The sequence below is a fragment of the Microtus pennsylvanicus genome, chromosome 2, assembly GCF_037038515.1.
Source record: "Microtus pennsylvanicus isolate mMicPen1 chromosome 2, mMicPen1.hap1, whole genome shotgun sequence".
Classification (NCBI taxonomy): domain Eukaryota; kingdom Metazoa; phylum Chordata; class Mammalia; order Rodentia; family Cricetidae; genus Microtus; species Microtus pennsylvanicus.
This window is the reverse complement of record NC_134580.1, coordinates 98,766,157-98,781,058: the sequence shown is the minus strand read 5'-3', so window position 1 is coordinate 98,781,058 and position 14,902 is coordinate 98,766,157. Positions and strand designations below refer to the sequence as shown.

Genomic DNA, 14,902 nt, shown 5'->3' with positions numbered 1-14,902 from the left:
CTGCTACCATCCTTTTCCCTCCCTTGTCAACAACTCTGAACTCTCCAGCAGGCCTGTCTCAGCTCTGTTCTCTGTTCTCCAGAGGCTGTCCTGCCATTACTATCCGGGGACCAGTTTGGTGTGGCAGCCGACCCGAAGACATTTACCCAAGAAATACCCCGAAGTTCAAAGAAACTTGCTGAGGGGGTGACTCCAAACCCCTCTATGTTGAGAGATAGATCCTCCCTGGGAGTGGCCGTAACCCCCACGGGCCCCTAGAGCATAGCAAAACCCCATTGCCAGCTAAACTCCCCATCCACGCCGCATGCTCAAAAACCTGTGGGGCTTTCCCTTGCTTATCGGGCCCTGCTTTGTCTTTGCCCTCCTCTGCCTCCTGGTCCACACCCAGCTCCTTGTTGCTGTTTGCTCTGTCTGAAACGAAGATGATGGGCTGGGGAGGGGAGGGGAGGGGGGATGGAGAGGGCAGGAAGGAAACAAGGATTACAGGCTGATAGGCACCAGAGATGGCCTCCCGCCTGGAGCAGCTTTGTCCCGTGAGGAGGAAATGGTCACACTCACACTCGGGAACTTCTGAGTCTTGGTTCAAGTTCTATCTCTGCACTGACAGGCTGTGCGACTGGGGAAAGATGCTGAGTCTCTCTGGTCTGTGTGTGTGTGTGTGTGTGTGTGTGTGTTGTTTGTTTGCAGCTGAATTTCACTACATAGCCCAAGCTAACCTTGAGTACACCATGCACTGGCTTGAACCTCAGTTCTTTTTTTTTTTTGGTTTTTCAAGATAGGGTTTCTCTGTGGCTTTGGAGCCTGTCCTGGAACTAGCTCGGTAGACCAGGCTGGTCTCGAACTCACAGAGATCCGCCTGCCTCTGCCTCCCGAGTGCTGGGATTAAAGGCGTGCGCCACCACCGCCAGGCTTGAACCTCAGTTCTTTTTCACTTTTATTCATATTTTTAAAAATTATTAATGTGTATTTAAGATGAACTGGCCCATTATTTTATCACGCCAACCGCATTTCTCCCCATGGTAGTACAAAGTAGTTCATATAAAATTCTAAGAATGTTGAAAGTATGTGATGGACATCAGTTGTTTTAAATCACTGATTTTTCAAATGAAAAAACATTGAATTCCCCCAGTGTAAAACCCATTGAAAATGAGGCAGTGGTGGCACACGCCTTTAATCCCAGCACTCAGGAGGGGGGACAGGCAGGTGACCTCTGTGAGTTCAAGGCCAGTCTGATCTTGAGAGTGAGTTCCAGGACAGACTCCAAAGCTACAAAGAAACCCTTCCTTGAAAAATCAGGAAAAAAAAAAAAAAAGGAAGGAAGGAAGGAAGGAAGGAAGGAAGGAAGGAAGGAAGGTAGAAAAGGAAACGAGGCCTTCCAGCCTTTCAGGTCCATCATGGTGGCACACAATTATAATCCCAGCAGAGAGAATAACCACAAGTTCAAGACCATCCTAGCAGAGAGCAGGGCTCTAGCCCCCCGGTACCCAAGGGACCCCTCAGAATGTGCTGTTTGGTGGCTTGTCAGCACCCCAGCCAGCCTTTCCTTCGTGTAGGAAATGCCTTCACTGGCCATTTACTCTCAGTTTCTGAAGCTGGGAAACCCGACTTTTTCTTCTGATAGGGTTTTTGTGGGGCCAGATGAGTTCCAGCAGCAGGAATGTTACTTTAAAGTTCTGCTCATGCAAGAGCAGAGGCTACAGAAGGGCTGGGGCATGGCAGACAATGACAATGGAGCAAGCAGTCTCAGCCACAAAAGCAGCCTGACCAGGGAGGCCCCACTGGCCTCCCATGCTGTTTAGGTCACCCAGGGCGACACATGGGAAAACAGCTCTACCAATTTTGGCTCCAGGAGGCGCCCTAGACCCCAGCTTGCTCTTCTAAATAACAGCTCTTGTTCAAGCAAATGAAGCTGGAGGGGATGTCTGAACAGGCAGAAGTGATAGACTGAGGGGACCAGTGGGCAGTACAGCCACGGGGCATCTCTACCAGCCATTCACATAGAGGCTCGCATGCAGGTCTTGACAACACCGGCCCTGGAGTGTAAGGGGCACTAGGGAGGTGAGGACAAGAGACTGGGTTCAGAGTAGACATATATGGTGCTGGTTCCAGTGTCCCCACTGCTCCATGTGTGCCCTTGGTCACATCACTTCACTTCTCTGAATGTGAACCCTCACTTCTAAAACCATAAGCAGTACTTACCTTGTAGATGCTATTCTATGGGGAGGAGGTCAGGGGCTGCTGTAAGCAGAGCACACCGTATATGTTCCCTCTGGATCAGCACCCGAGCTAGAACCTCTGCAATAGCTTCCCCGAGATCACCAGAAGCACCTGTCCCAAACCTTGTCTGATGGCTGTGCTGTTTCAGAACACCAACTGGGGACCACCTGGCTCCAGTGCTGGCTTTGTCTCTTTCTGGCTGGGTGGAAATGTGTGCCTCAGGCAGACCCATTTGTCTATCCCTTTGCTCCCTCTACAAACAGGACTGATAATGGAGCTACTGTCCTAGGATTACTGTGAGATGGAGGTAATCCATGACAAGTACCTGAAGGTACCCAGCCCAGCAGAGGCTCCAAGGAGAGAAGGAAGACGCACTCTTATACATGACACACATGTACATACATGCAAACATGTTGCACAGGTATACATACAATGCATGTATGTACATGCACACATGTAGCATGGGTACACATACACATGCATGCATGTACATGCATACACACATGTTGCACGGGCGTACACACATACATGTAACACAGGTGCACACAATGCATGTATGCACGCAATGCACACATGTTGCACATGTGTTCCCGCACGGGCATGCATGTACACACACATGCACAGTGCCCTGCTCATCCACCCTGTTATACTCACCTTGTTTTTTTTCTTTTTCTGCATAGAAAGGGAAACAGCAAATGGGGAATAGGTGAAAATCAGGTTTCTAGACTAGCCAGTGCTCGAGGCTCTGGGGTCCAGATACAGTGATCGGTTGGAACTTAAAAGGGTATGAAGGCCAATGAGATGGCTCAGTGGGTGAAGGCACTTGCCACTAAGCCTGACAACCCAAGTGTGGCCCCTGGGAACCACATGGCAAAAGAAGAGCACTGGCTGTCACAGTTGTCCTCTGACCTCCACGTGTGCATGTACACACACAAATAAATAAAATACAATTTCCAAGGGCGTGGAGGGGAAGGGAGAGGAGTTTTCTCCCTCCACAACAAGAGACTCACAGCCTGCCAGGCAGTGGTGGCACGTGCCTTTAATCCCAGCACTCTAGGGACACTAAAATCCCTACCTTGACCCGCTGTATGCATGGGACATGCCAGCTCCTATAAGCCCCTCCCCTTTCTAAGCAGAGTTAGATGCCGAGCCCTAGACCATGAAGTCTTGAGTGTCTTGATATATATGCTACGCAGATCTAGCATCCAAAGGACAAGAACGAGCAAGATACACCTAACTCCGACGTGCAGCGGCTAGAAAGGAGCCTGGCTCCCACACTAGCATGGAGTCAGCATTATGATCATGGAAGTCACTACATGAAAGGCAATCAGTGGGGCGTTTGTCCTGTCTCAAGTCACACTCACTGAGAAGAGCCCAAAGCTCCACAGCAAACCTGAGAATCCTAAATCCTTCCCACACACATATACACACCACACCCACATACACACCACAGCCACACATTACACACCACACCTGCACATTACACACCACACATACATACACATTATACATGCACATTACACACCATACCCATATACACACCACACGCACATTATGTACCATCCCCACATTACACACCACACACACATACATACACACCACACATGCACATTATACACCACACCCACATACACACCACACACACATACACACCATACACACTACATATCACACACATATGCACCACACACACATATACACACCACACACACATACATACCATACACATACACACATGTGCACACACACACACACACACACACATTCTGTGCTTCTGTAGGTTAGAAGGTAGGAGAATCTGAACTTGAGTTCTTAGCCCCTGCCTGACACTTCCTGCCTCTGGGAATGCCAGGAAGCCATTTAACCTACTGAGGTACCACCTTCTCTTGTGAAAAGCCGAGATGCCAACCTCATCCACTTCTTAGAACGTTGGGAAAAACTGATGCAAACCACACATGTGAGGAGAACTTGGAAATCCCATGTGGCTCACATGCCGCATCTCATGTGGGAGCTTACTGATTTAAACCCCACAAGCATGGCCAGGGCATTAGTATTATTCCCATTTTTCAGAGTAGAAAACTGAGTCAGAGGGGTTTTGTAACTTGTTCGGGTCACCAAAGTGGGAGGTGAACGATCCAGGTTCTGACCCTGGGTCCTGAGCCAGCACACTTCATTTTCTCTGAGTGAGAAATCGGATATGCTCCAACCTCATAGCCCAATGTGAGCTGCCCTTGCCTTGGCTTCCTAAGTCCAGCCGCCTTCCTTTAACTGACAAAACACTTTCTCCTCTTCCACATTCCTGCCTTCTGACCAACCAAGTGGTTCTTCCATTGTAGAATCGTTTTCCTTCTGTCCTGCACATTAGACTGCCCTCGCCAATACTCCTTTCCACCACCCCCTGCCCCTGCCTGGGCTGGGAATGTGACCCCCCCCAGAGATTGTCTCATATTTAAGAACCTAGTTACTTACCACTGGCCGATCCACAGAGATTGTGTTTTCAGCTTCCCTGTGAAAACCACAAACACAGAGTGTCTCAGTATCCCCCGGACCAAGCAGGAAGCGCTCCAAGAACTTGTTCAGGTCACATGACTTCTTTTTTTTTTTAAATATTTATTTTATTTATTTATTTAGTATGTATACAATATTCTGTCTGTGTGTATGCCTGCAGGCCGGAAGAGGGCACCAGACCCCTTTACAGATGGTTGTGAGCCACCATGTGGTTGCTGGGAATTGAACTCAGGACCTTTGGAAGAGCAGGCAATGCTCTTAACCACTGAGCCATCTCTCCAGCCCTCACATGACTTCTTGGTGGTCGAGGTGAGACTTAATCTAAAAGAACCCTGGGACTACACCTTCACCCAGGAGTCAGCCCCATGTAACCATTCCCAGAAAAGCCTAGGAGCACGGCTACTTGTTGGTGCTGTCAGTGCTTCCACGGAGCATGGCCCAGCCACCTCCTCCCTGCATCTCTTCCAGAGACAGAACTCAGAGCATCAGTCTGTCAGTGCATCTGTGACCAAAGGCGGAGATATAGCCTAGCTGGCTTCCCTTGCAGCTCAACCACCCTCAATGTCTCATATACCTACTCTGTGCTTAATTTTTGCTGCTTATCCTTTCTATAAATCTGAGATGTCACAATGTTTCCTTGTCCTTTGTCCCTAGAGTGTTACGCTTCGTGAAGGTAGCGAGCTTCTTCTGTTCCCTAAACTCAGTGCCTATAAGAGTACCTGGGTAGAATGGGCACTCAAGAAATACCCACAGGATGAATGGAATGAATATAGTTTTGTGGGCTACTCTGGCACCACAGGGCTATAACTGCAACTCCTTAGGAGGATGGGATGGTCAAAGGTTTAACGCCAATCTGAGTGAGTTCAAGGTCAGCCTGGGACACTTAGTTAAACCCTCTCCCCCAAAAAAGTGAGATCAAAGTCATGACAGAGTGCTTGTCTGCCATGCATGAGGACCTGGCTTTAACAGTCAGGGCTGCAGAAAGTATTCAAAGAAGTGAAGGAAATGGCTCAGGAGAGGAGAATGGCAAAGGCCAGGGGTTGTGTCCCAAGAGCCTGGTAGGAAATTGGTCCAGCTGCCTCTGGGGTAGAGGATGAGCCGGATGAGTGACCGCTTAGGGGCAGGTAGGGCACATCAGGTTGGTACTCACTCAGAGAGATTCCTCTTTTCAGAGAAGACCCGGAGGATGAATTCCCCCTCCTGGTGGGGCTCGTAGGTGGAAGGCACAATGACGTACTCGCTGGGGGGCAGGCGGAAGCGCTGGGACACTTCCCGCATGTTGATATAGGTTTTGCTTCTGGCCTTGGAGGCATTGTACAAGAAAAAGTCCTTCTGCAGGTGTTGCTTATTCCCATGCATCTGAGGACAAGAACCCAAGACACCTGAGCTCTCCGGAGGGCGGCTAGCACCTACTCTTATTCCCCTCCAAGGGCTCCTTCCTAACTCTTCGGTCATTCGGTTCACAGTCTCCACCTGCCTACTTTTAATTCCTAAGGCCTCCATTGCTCAACAGCACAGACATTCCAGATCTCACTTCCCCTTCCATTTTTTGTGATCCAGAAATGAAGGTCAGGCCTATACTTTCCCTAGACAGGACCACTCACCAGAACCTATGATCCTCAACTCCAAATCCCTCAGGTTGACAAGTGCCCCAGAGACAGGGAAGGACCTTGACTGGGTTCTGAAGGAGGTAATTCCCCTATACCAGAAAGCAACCACCTTTAGAACGTGTCTCTGGAAGTGTATACGTGCAAAAGAATGAGTGTGTGAAGGTTTGTGTTTGATGGGCAGTGTATCCTGGTGGAAGGGAGAAAAGGCACATCATGGGGTATGGTACCCTCCTATCATCCTTGATCATCGGCCCTACCAGGAAGCTTCTCGGGGAGTCACAGACAGACTTAGGACCCCCAAGAGTGCTGTACACCACTGCCGGCCACCACCACTGCTTTACCTCTTTGGGAACCTGAAAGCAAAATAGAGAAACAACACCTGTGTTATGAACGAGGGTACAGAGCTGGCAGAATGTCAGCAACTCTAGAGTGACTGCAGACCAACTCCTGCTACCCACCCAGGCGGCCCCAGTCCTACCCGCTGCCCCCGTGGCATTTATGCTGGTGACAAATGTGTGGGCCCGAGAGCAGGAGCTCTAATGGTCACTGAGGACCTGCTGCAAACGCCAGATTCTCCCCACTGGAAGGGCGTGTTTCCTGTGCTGGTGCCGGCAGGGTCTCCATACCTCGTAGATCGCAAAGCCAATGGTGAAGAGATTGGCTCCCAGCTTCCGGTCCTTGCGTCGGTTCTTCTGCATCAGAGCCACCAGGAAGCTGCAGATCACCTCAGAGTCATCGGGGTCATCGTCCTCCTCTAGGAGCTTTAGACGGTACTGCGGGTTGGTCCAGAAAGTGTCTGTGCCCCACAAAAGGAAATCCACGTTCAGATATGGAGAAAGGACAGGAAGGAAAATGAGACAGGGAACCTGTCTCCTAGGTCCCCTTTGTGAGGGGTAACTTAGAGATTTTTACTTATATGTGTATAGGTCTGTGTGCCACATGCATGCCTGGTGCCCACGGAGGTCAGATAAGGACCGTCATATGGGTGCTGGGAACCAAACCTTGGTCCTCTGCAAGAGCAGTGAGTGCTCTTTACCACTGAGTCATCTCTTTAGTCCCCATTAAATGGATTTTGACTTAGAATTAAGACAGAATGCCCAGACACTTCTGAAATGATCCTCAAGTTACTGCTGCCATTTTGTGCTACTTGCTTATATAAATGGAATTCTCAAAATTGCCAATTATAACATCAAAATATCTGTCAATTCCAAAAAAATGTTGAAGATGTTCTGTGTCCTACCATATCTAATATTCAGCAAGATTTAAATCTTTGTATAAAAGTAAATAAGTACATCTATCTCCCCAACATACACATTTGCTTTTGTCTTTAATAGTGGTAAACTTATATGTGCACTAACAAATTGTTTTAAAATAAAATAAGTTTATTTTCTTTTAATTTTTTGAGACAATTCTATAAACCTATATACTCAGGGTTGCGTAAAAATTCCTCAATGAGCCAGGTGGTGGCAGCACACGCCTTTACTCCCAGGACTCAGGAGGCAGAGGCTGATGGATCTCTGATTTTGAGGCCAGTCTGGTCTACAGAGCGAGTTTCAGAACAGCCAGGGCTACACAGAGAAACCCAGGTATGACTTCTGCTTTCTAACTGAGCCCTACGTTCCCATGATACCTGAACTATGTATCTTAGCTCAGCTTCTTGCCTAACGACCCCTTCTCTACCACCCATTTCCTCGCATTGATTTACTTTTTGTTTTCATCATAAAACACGTATGAATGTTATGTGTATATGATTATGTGTGTTTGTGTATGAAAGCAGGTGCATGCATGCCATGGCATGGGCATGGGGGTCAAAGGGCAACCTTGAGCACCAATCCTCTCTGTCCACCTTGTCTGAGGGTCTGAGCTGCTGGGAATTCTCTTGTCTCCATTTCTCATATTACTGTAGATCTCTGGACTTACGAACACATTACTGACTGTGCCTGACTTTTATGCGGGTTCTGGGGATCCAGACTCAGTTTATCAGGCAAGCTCTTTATATGCTGAACCATCACTCTTTGTCCTCTCCAATGAGTTTTGATCATATAGCCAAGTCTACTCTAAGATGTAGATGACTTCAATTCTATGTAACAAATACTTGCCTTGATAGTCAATGGGTGCTTCAAACTTCTCGTGCAATTATCTGAGGTCCTCTTCCTATATCTTCACAACCAACCACATCAAAAGCTCATCCACTCAGTCATTGTTCTGGGACCACTGGTATCGTTCATTATTCCATCCCTAAATCTGAATTCTCCCCTCCATCTCTGAAGCCCCTGACTTGACCAGACTTTCGGCATTTCTGCCATGGATTGCTGTAGTACCTTCAGCAGGACTGACATGGTGTTCTGACAGCTTCCTGCTTCAACCTTTGCTAAAGCAAATGTACCAGGGAGTTGCTACCCGCTCCCTGTTAGGGATTCCTCAGCATGGCTGTGCCCTTCCTAAAACGAGGAGGATTTAATGAGACAGTGCACGCCTTAAGCTCAGTACAGACTCAGTAAATGCAGGCTAATATTGGTCTACCTGGATGGAATGAGTAGTGCCCAGACCTTCCCCCCATCTCAAGGGTCTCCCACCTGGGAAGTTGCGGCAGCCTCCGGCTGAACAGCCCCTCACCCAGCGGCCCTCGTTTACAGACACCGTCCAGGTCTGGAGCTTGTCAGACTCCAGGGCGTCCGCCGTGAGGTTACAGATCTCCAGCTTTGTGAAATGGTAGACAAAGTCTTCGTATGACATCCTGAGGGGTTGGAAGAGGAGAGGCTCACACAGGCTGGGGAAGGGAAGGCAAGGGCTACTCCCACCCAATAAAGTCCCCAGAAGACCCTGGCAATGCTGGTGCATTTGCTCATTTGCTTTTGAGAGACAGGATTTCATGGTGTAGTCTAGGTTGACCTTTGACTTTCGATCTTCCTGCCTGTCTACCAAATGATGGACTTAGAGGTGTGTGCCTGGCGCTGCCCCCCTAACCTATCGACCCCACACTATCACCATGTCTTATAGTAGTGACTCCTCATTTGTCTTCGATGAGAGAGCGTCGGACGGAAAATCATTCTCTAAAATGTTCCTGTGAATTTCACTATTGCCAGGCCCATTTTAGGCACAGGGAAAAGAGATGCCACTTGGGACCTTCCTGGCAGCTGAGGTTCAGAAGGCTGACATGACCAGAATAAGGGAGGCACTGGGAATCAGGTAAGAAAAGCCTCTTGGCTCAGAAGAGAACTATGTCGGGGGTGGCCAGTGCACAGGGGTGGCCAGTGCACAGGAGTGGACAGTGCACAGGGGTGGCCAGTGCACAGGGGTGGCCAGTGCACAGGGGTGGCCAGTGCACAGGGGTGGCCAGTGCACAGGAGTGGCCAGTGCACAGGGGTGGCCAGTGCACAGGGGTGGACAGTGCACAGGAGTGGCCAGTGCACAGGAGTGGCTGCAACAAGAGCTGCTGGGCATTGGCCTGGGCCCAAGCTCAGTCGTTACTAGGAACTGGCAGTCTCTCGTCGGAATTTCATCTTAGTGAGCCTTGATCCCCAGCGGGAAGACAGGGTGCAGATGGAGCCTGGTGACTTCTGATTGGAAACCGAGGTTTCACCTCCCTGCCTGGGTCATGAACTTACCAGAACTCTCCATCCTCAGTGACCTGATGCTGGAGACGGTCCTTTTCATCTTTGTCCACAAAGCTCCAGTCCTTCCAACTGGTGGGAAAATAGAGGGATTAAGGAAGGAGGATGAGGAAGGGGAGGCCTAATGTAGGCTGGGACAAAGGGTCAGAGAAAAACCAAGTTAGAGAAGCCCGCGTCTAGACCACAGCCAATATGAGCCATGGAAACGCAGCTCCGACCTGCTACCCTCGGTGGGGAGGCCTGCAATCATTTCCTGCCACCTTCAATGCTAAGACCAAACTCCTCGAATGGGTTCACTGTCTCTGGCTGAGTCTTCTAGCCTCCTCATTAAGAACTCGATTCTGCAAATAGGCAAACTGGGATTCTCCTATGATAACAGTCAGCTGTGTCTCCTTGGACATGTCCCTCGACCTGTCAGCTCTGACTTCCTCAGCCACAAAAGGGAAAAAGTACGTCATCTACCCCGGAACTATGATGTGTTCATAAAATAGCCCATCGGAACTTCTAGCTTGGTTCCCCACTGAGATACTAAGATCCAGCATGTAGATGGCTCTTCTTTCCAGGCAGAAACAGCCGGCACCATCTCTCAAAGCCTGGATGCTTTTATACTTTCTAGGCTCGCTGAGTTAGAGTTAAGCTAAATGGGGTTCAGGGTGTGCTTGGAGTCAGGGTGCCCTGGAATCAAAGTGGAGATTGGTGGGAGACAGGATCCCCATTCAGCAGCTCCTGCAAGAGAGGAGTCAGCAGGAACTGTGTTAAAGCACCGAGTTAGTCTGGAAAACACAGCAAGGTCGTTGCAGGTGACTTGGACTAGTGGAAGAGACAATGATGAGACAGGGAGGGTCTCCCACAGCATAGAGTGCCCTTCATACAGCGCTACCTCCAAGTAACCCATCCCACCCAAAGCGTGAAAGGAGACCCCTAGAGGGGCTGTGAAGTTCTGGAGCCTTTGATGACGTCTCTGTGGTGGTTGTCTTGTGGTCCGCAGCCCACTCTTTTCAGGGGTACGCAGTAAAATTCTTTCACAGGACTTTCGGGACTTCGTGTGTGGTCGTCAAAGGAGAGGCTAGCTTGTCTCAGGTAAGCACCTCCCCAGTCTACGTCTACTCCTCATTCAAGCCACCTGGAAAGTGCTGGTACTGCTCTTTTACAGAAGAGGCAAAGGCACTAAGAAGGAAATTGCCTGTTTCCTGCAAACTTCCTGCACTGAGACGCTTCTAGAATCATTCCTTTTACTGGGTGGTGGTGGTGCACACCTTTAATCCCAGCACTCGGGAGGCAGAGGCAGAGGCAGGAGGATCTCTTGCATTTGAGACCAGCCTGGTCTACAGAGTGAGTTCCAGGACAGCCAGGACTACACAGAGAAACCCTGTCTTGAGCTGCCTCTCCCCCAAAATCATTCCTTTCAAGTCTATAATCGTCATTATGTTCACTGAGTCCCTGGTTCTCGTTTCCACCTCCGGCCCCTTTGGGGAGCCCACACCTGTACCCTTCTCTGCAGGTCACTGGTTTGAAGGTGATGCTGCACCAGTACCAACTCTCATGGTTTGGTCTCCACCCCAACAGTGTGTCCCCAGGCTCCCTTGCTCCACGGTCTGCCCCACCTACCCATCACTCCAAGAGCCGTTCCACTCCACCTGGCCCCAGGGGTTCCGCAGCCGCACCAGCTTCACCTTCTCGCCTTTGAACAGGGCCTGGGGCAGAGACAACAAGTTTGGAAAGATGGGGTGTCTGACTTGCTCTGAGAACTGGGATAGAAGCCAAAGAACTCAGTATGAGAGCTGCCTGCCTGGCCCTTGCTGACAGGGGGTAAGGAGCCCGGCCATTTTATGTGTTGGTGGAAGGTGAGCATTTATGGTGGGGCTCTAGAAACATATTAAGCATTTCTGTGTGGATTTCCTTCATTTCTCTTTTGTTACTTTTTCTTTATGTGGATGTATGAGTTCTGTGCACCACATGCCATGTGTCTGAGCAGGCCAGAGGCTGTCAGATCCCCTGGAACTAGAGTTATGGGTAGTTGTGACCAGCCTAACAGTGCTGGAAACCAAACCCAGTTCCTCTGGAAGAGCAATAAGTGCTCCTTACTGCTGAGCCACCTCCTCTTCAGCTCTTATTTTTACTGTGTGTGTTCGTGCAGGCGTGTGCATGCACGTGTGTGATGTAAGGGTGCCTTCTCCCCCGCCCCCTCCTTTTTTCTTTTTTCTTTTTGTTTTTTCAAGACAGGGTTTCTCTGTGTGCCTTTGGAGCTTGTCCCAGAATTCACTCTTTAGACCAGGCTGGTCTTGAACTCAGAGATCCATCCGCCTCTGCCTCCTGAGTGCTGGGATTAAAGGCGTGCGCCACCACTGCCTAGCTCAGTCTTCTCCTCTACCATGGGTTCCAGGGTTCAGCCTTGCACAGTAAGTGCTTTTACCAACAGGATCACCTCACCAGCCTTCTGTGTGGGTTTTTACCAACAGGATCACCTCGCCAGCCTTCTGTGTGGGTTTTTACCAACAGGATCACCTCGCCAGCCTTCTGTGTGGGTTTTTACCAACAGGATCACCTCGCCAGCCTTCTGTGTGGGTTTTTACCAACAGGATCACCTCACCAGCCTTCTGTGTGGGGTTTTAAAGGGGCTCCCGCTGGCTAAACTACAGGTGGACCAACTAGAAAAAGATGCCCCATTCTCCAGTCCCATGCAGTGGGGGTTGCAGACACTCTCTCAGCCCGTTCTTAGGGCATAGCATACCCAATTGAATGTTACCACTTCACAAGCCGGGCGGTGGTGGCGCACACCTTTAATCCCAGCACTTGGGAGGCAGAGGCAGGCGGATCTCTGTGAGTTCGAGGCCAGCCTGGTCTACAAGAGCTAGTTCCAGGACAGGCTCCAAAACCACAGAGAAACCCTGTCTCGAAAAAAAAACAAAAACCAAAAAACCAAAAAACCACTTCACAATGTTCCTGCCTGGGAAATGACCCAGGAAACTCCAGCAACCCCACAGGAAGCAACATATTGAAAATGAACATGAAAGAACAGGAAACATGGCAATACTCAAATCCAGCTTTGTAGGACAAAAGCAGTATTTCTAATTATCCCTTGGAAACACTAGAAAGACTCCCATCTTCACCATTAAAAGCAAAGAAAGGGAAATGGCTCAGTTGGTGAAATACCTGCCGGGCAAGACTAGAAACCCAAGTTTGGATCCCTAGCAGTCATGTGAAAAGGTGGCACAGCTAAGCATGTCTGTAACCCCAGTACAGGGAGAAGCAGATGTCTGGAGCTCACTGACCAATTAGCTAACCAATTAGCAAGGCCCATGCTCAGTGGGAGACACTGCCTCACAGTAAGGTGAACCAGGGATAGCCAGTGCTGGTCTCTGGCCTCCACACACATCACACAGGCAGGTACATTCGCTTCGCACAGAGATGAACTGAGCGGCATCCACATCATAGCCCCTTATACCATCATAGCCCCTTCCCCGGCAGGAAGCCAGCTTGGACCTGACGGGTTAGCTCTTTCAGTTGTGAAGGAAGCACAGACAGTTGTCCGGACTTTAAGAGGTCAACTCGGCTGTGTTCCCATGTCCCACCAAGCTCCACAGGACTCACCTCCTCCAGCCCGGTGACCGAATAGGCATGACCTTTCACCAGCCCACAGGCCATTCTCGTCTCATACTGCACGGGAACAATTGTCTGCAGAGAGAGAACCAGACAGCCAGTCAGGAACTGAGGGGTAGAAGTTCTGCTGCTCGGAGACAAGGGTTGACCCTGGCTCGCTTCTGAGTTACCTCAGACTAAGGACGGCTCATTTCCCTGACAGTATGCCTTATGGCCAAGATCAGACCTCACTGATTTTTCAAGGGCAATGGGGAGATGCAGTCACAGACCCCTAGCTGATCACGCTGCCCTGATGACCAGAGAGCAAGGTGGGTGCTGGAATAGAAGGTGAGGGAAAGGAATTGTTCCTCCTTTCTAGGCTTCCTCAGAGGAGCAGAGGGGACAGCTGCCTTCCCCTGAGCCCATCCAGAGTGGACTATTCCCAAAATAAGGAATTGAGAAAGGGAGTTAAAAAAAAACCTGTAGTGGGGCTGGAGAGATGGCTCAGAGGTTAAGAGCATTGCCTGCTCTTCCAAAGGTCCTGAGTTCAATTCCCAGCAACCACATGGTGGCTCACAACCATCTGTAATGGGGTCTGGTGTCCTCTTCTGGCCTACAGGCATACACACAAACAGAATATTGTATACATAATAAATAAATATTTAAAAAAACCCTGTAGCTCTAAACTGTTGACATTACCCTACCTCCCTCACATCTACCTAGGACATGAAAGTCAAGAAAACCCGATCCCTACTCCCTACTGGGACTACTGGAAGGTTCGCTGCTTTGACGGAACTACACTCAGTACAGAGAGGGCTGTCCCAGGTCAAGCTGTAGTCCTGAGGGTTCTTCTGCAGAAGGATAGACCAGGAAGTCCCACTGAGCGCTCCACAGGCTCCCAGCACCAGGGGGCTGATAACAACAGCTTTGGTGTGGGTGGCTTCTGAGAGCCACGTGGGTTTGCATTCCTGAATCTTTCTTAAGGGTGATGGATTAGTCTGGAATTTTGTATCTTAGTCTCTTGGATTTTGTTCCCCATTTGACCCAGGCTAGGGCATAGCATTCATGCCTAGACCTCGGAGGCTTCCTGAGATGACTTTCAGCTCTACACAGACTATCGTTTTGACCCATTTTGACTTGGGACTTGGTCTTATGGAGGTCATTGTGGATATATTCCAAGATGTTTCTATTAAGAAGCTTTAGCACTTTTGAAAACAGACTTTTTTAAAAAAAAAACCCTCTAGGTTTTCAATAACAGAATATTAGTAAGTAAACTATAACATATTTGCACATTAGAATATTGTGTGGGCACTAAAATGATATAAAAGAATACTAAAATACTTAAAAATATGAATCTGACAAAAAAGTGAAAGA

General features: G+C 49.3%; 1 protein-coding gene across 1 annotated transcript in view; it reads right to left on the bottom strand.

Moving 5' to 3' along the window:
• The window catches only part of Capn3 (calpain 3), a 43,489-nt gene that overhangs the window by 3,229 nt on the left and 25,358 nt on the right, over window positions 1-14,902 (bottom strand). Inside the window, exons 7-16 of the mRNA XM_075961897.1 lie at window positions 13,541-13,624; window positions 11,558-11,643; window positions 9,944-10,021; window positions 8,912-9,072; window positions 6,962-7,131; window positions 6,677-6,688; window positions 5,876-6,084; window positions 4,687-4,723; window positions 2,872-2,889; window positions 317-430 (exon numbers count right to left, since the gene is read on the bottom strand). Coding sequence (XP_075818012.1) covers window positions 317-430; window positions 2,872-2,889; window positions 4,687-4,723; window positions 5,876-6,084; window positions 6,677-6,688; window positions 6,962-7,131; window positions 8,912-9,072; window positions 9,944-10,021; window positions 11,558-11,643; window positions 13,541-13,624 — 969 coding nt within the window. The remainder of the gene's footprint in view (window positions 1-316; window positions 431-2,871; window positions 2,890-4,686; window positions 4,724-5,875; window positions 6,085-6,676; window positions 6,689-6,961; window positions 7,132-8,911; window positions 9,073-9,943; window positions 10,022-11,557; window positions 11,644-13,540; window positions 13,625-14,902) is intronic.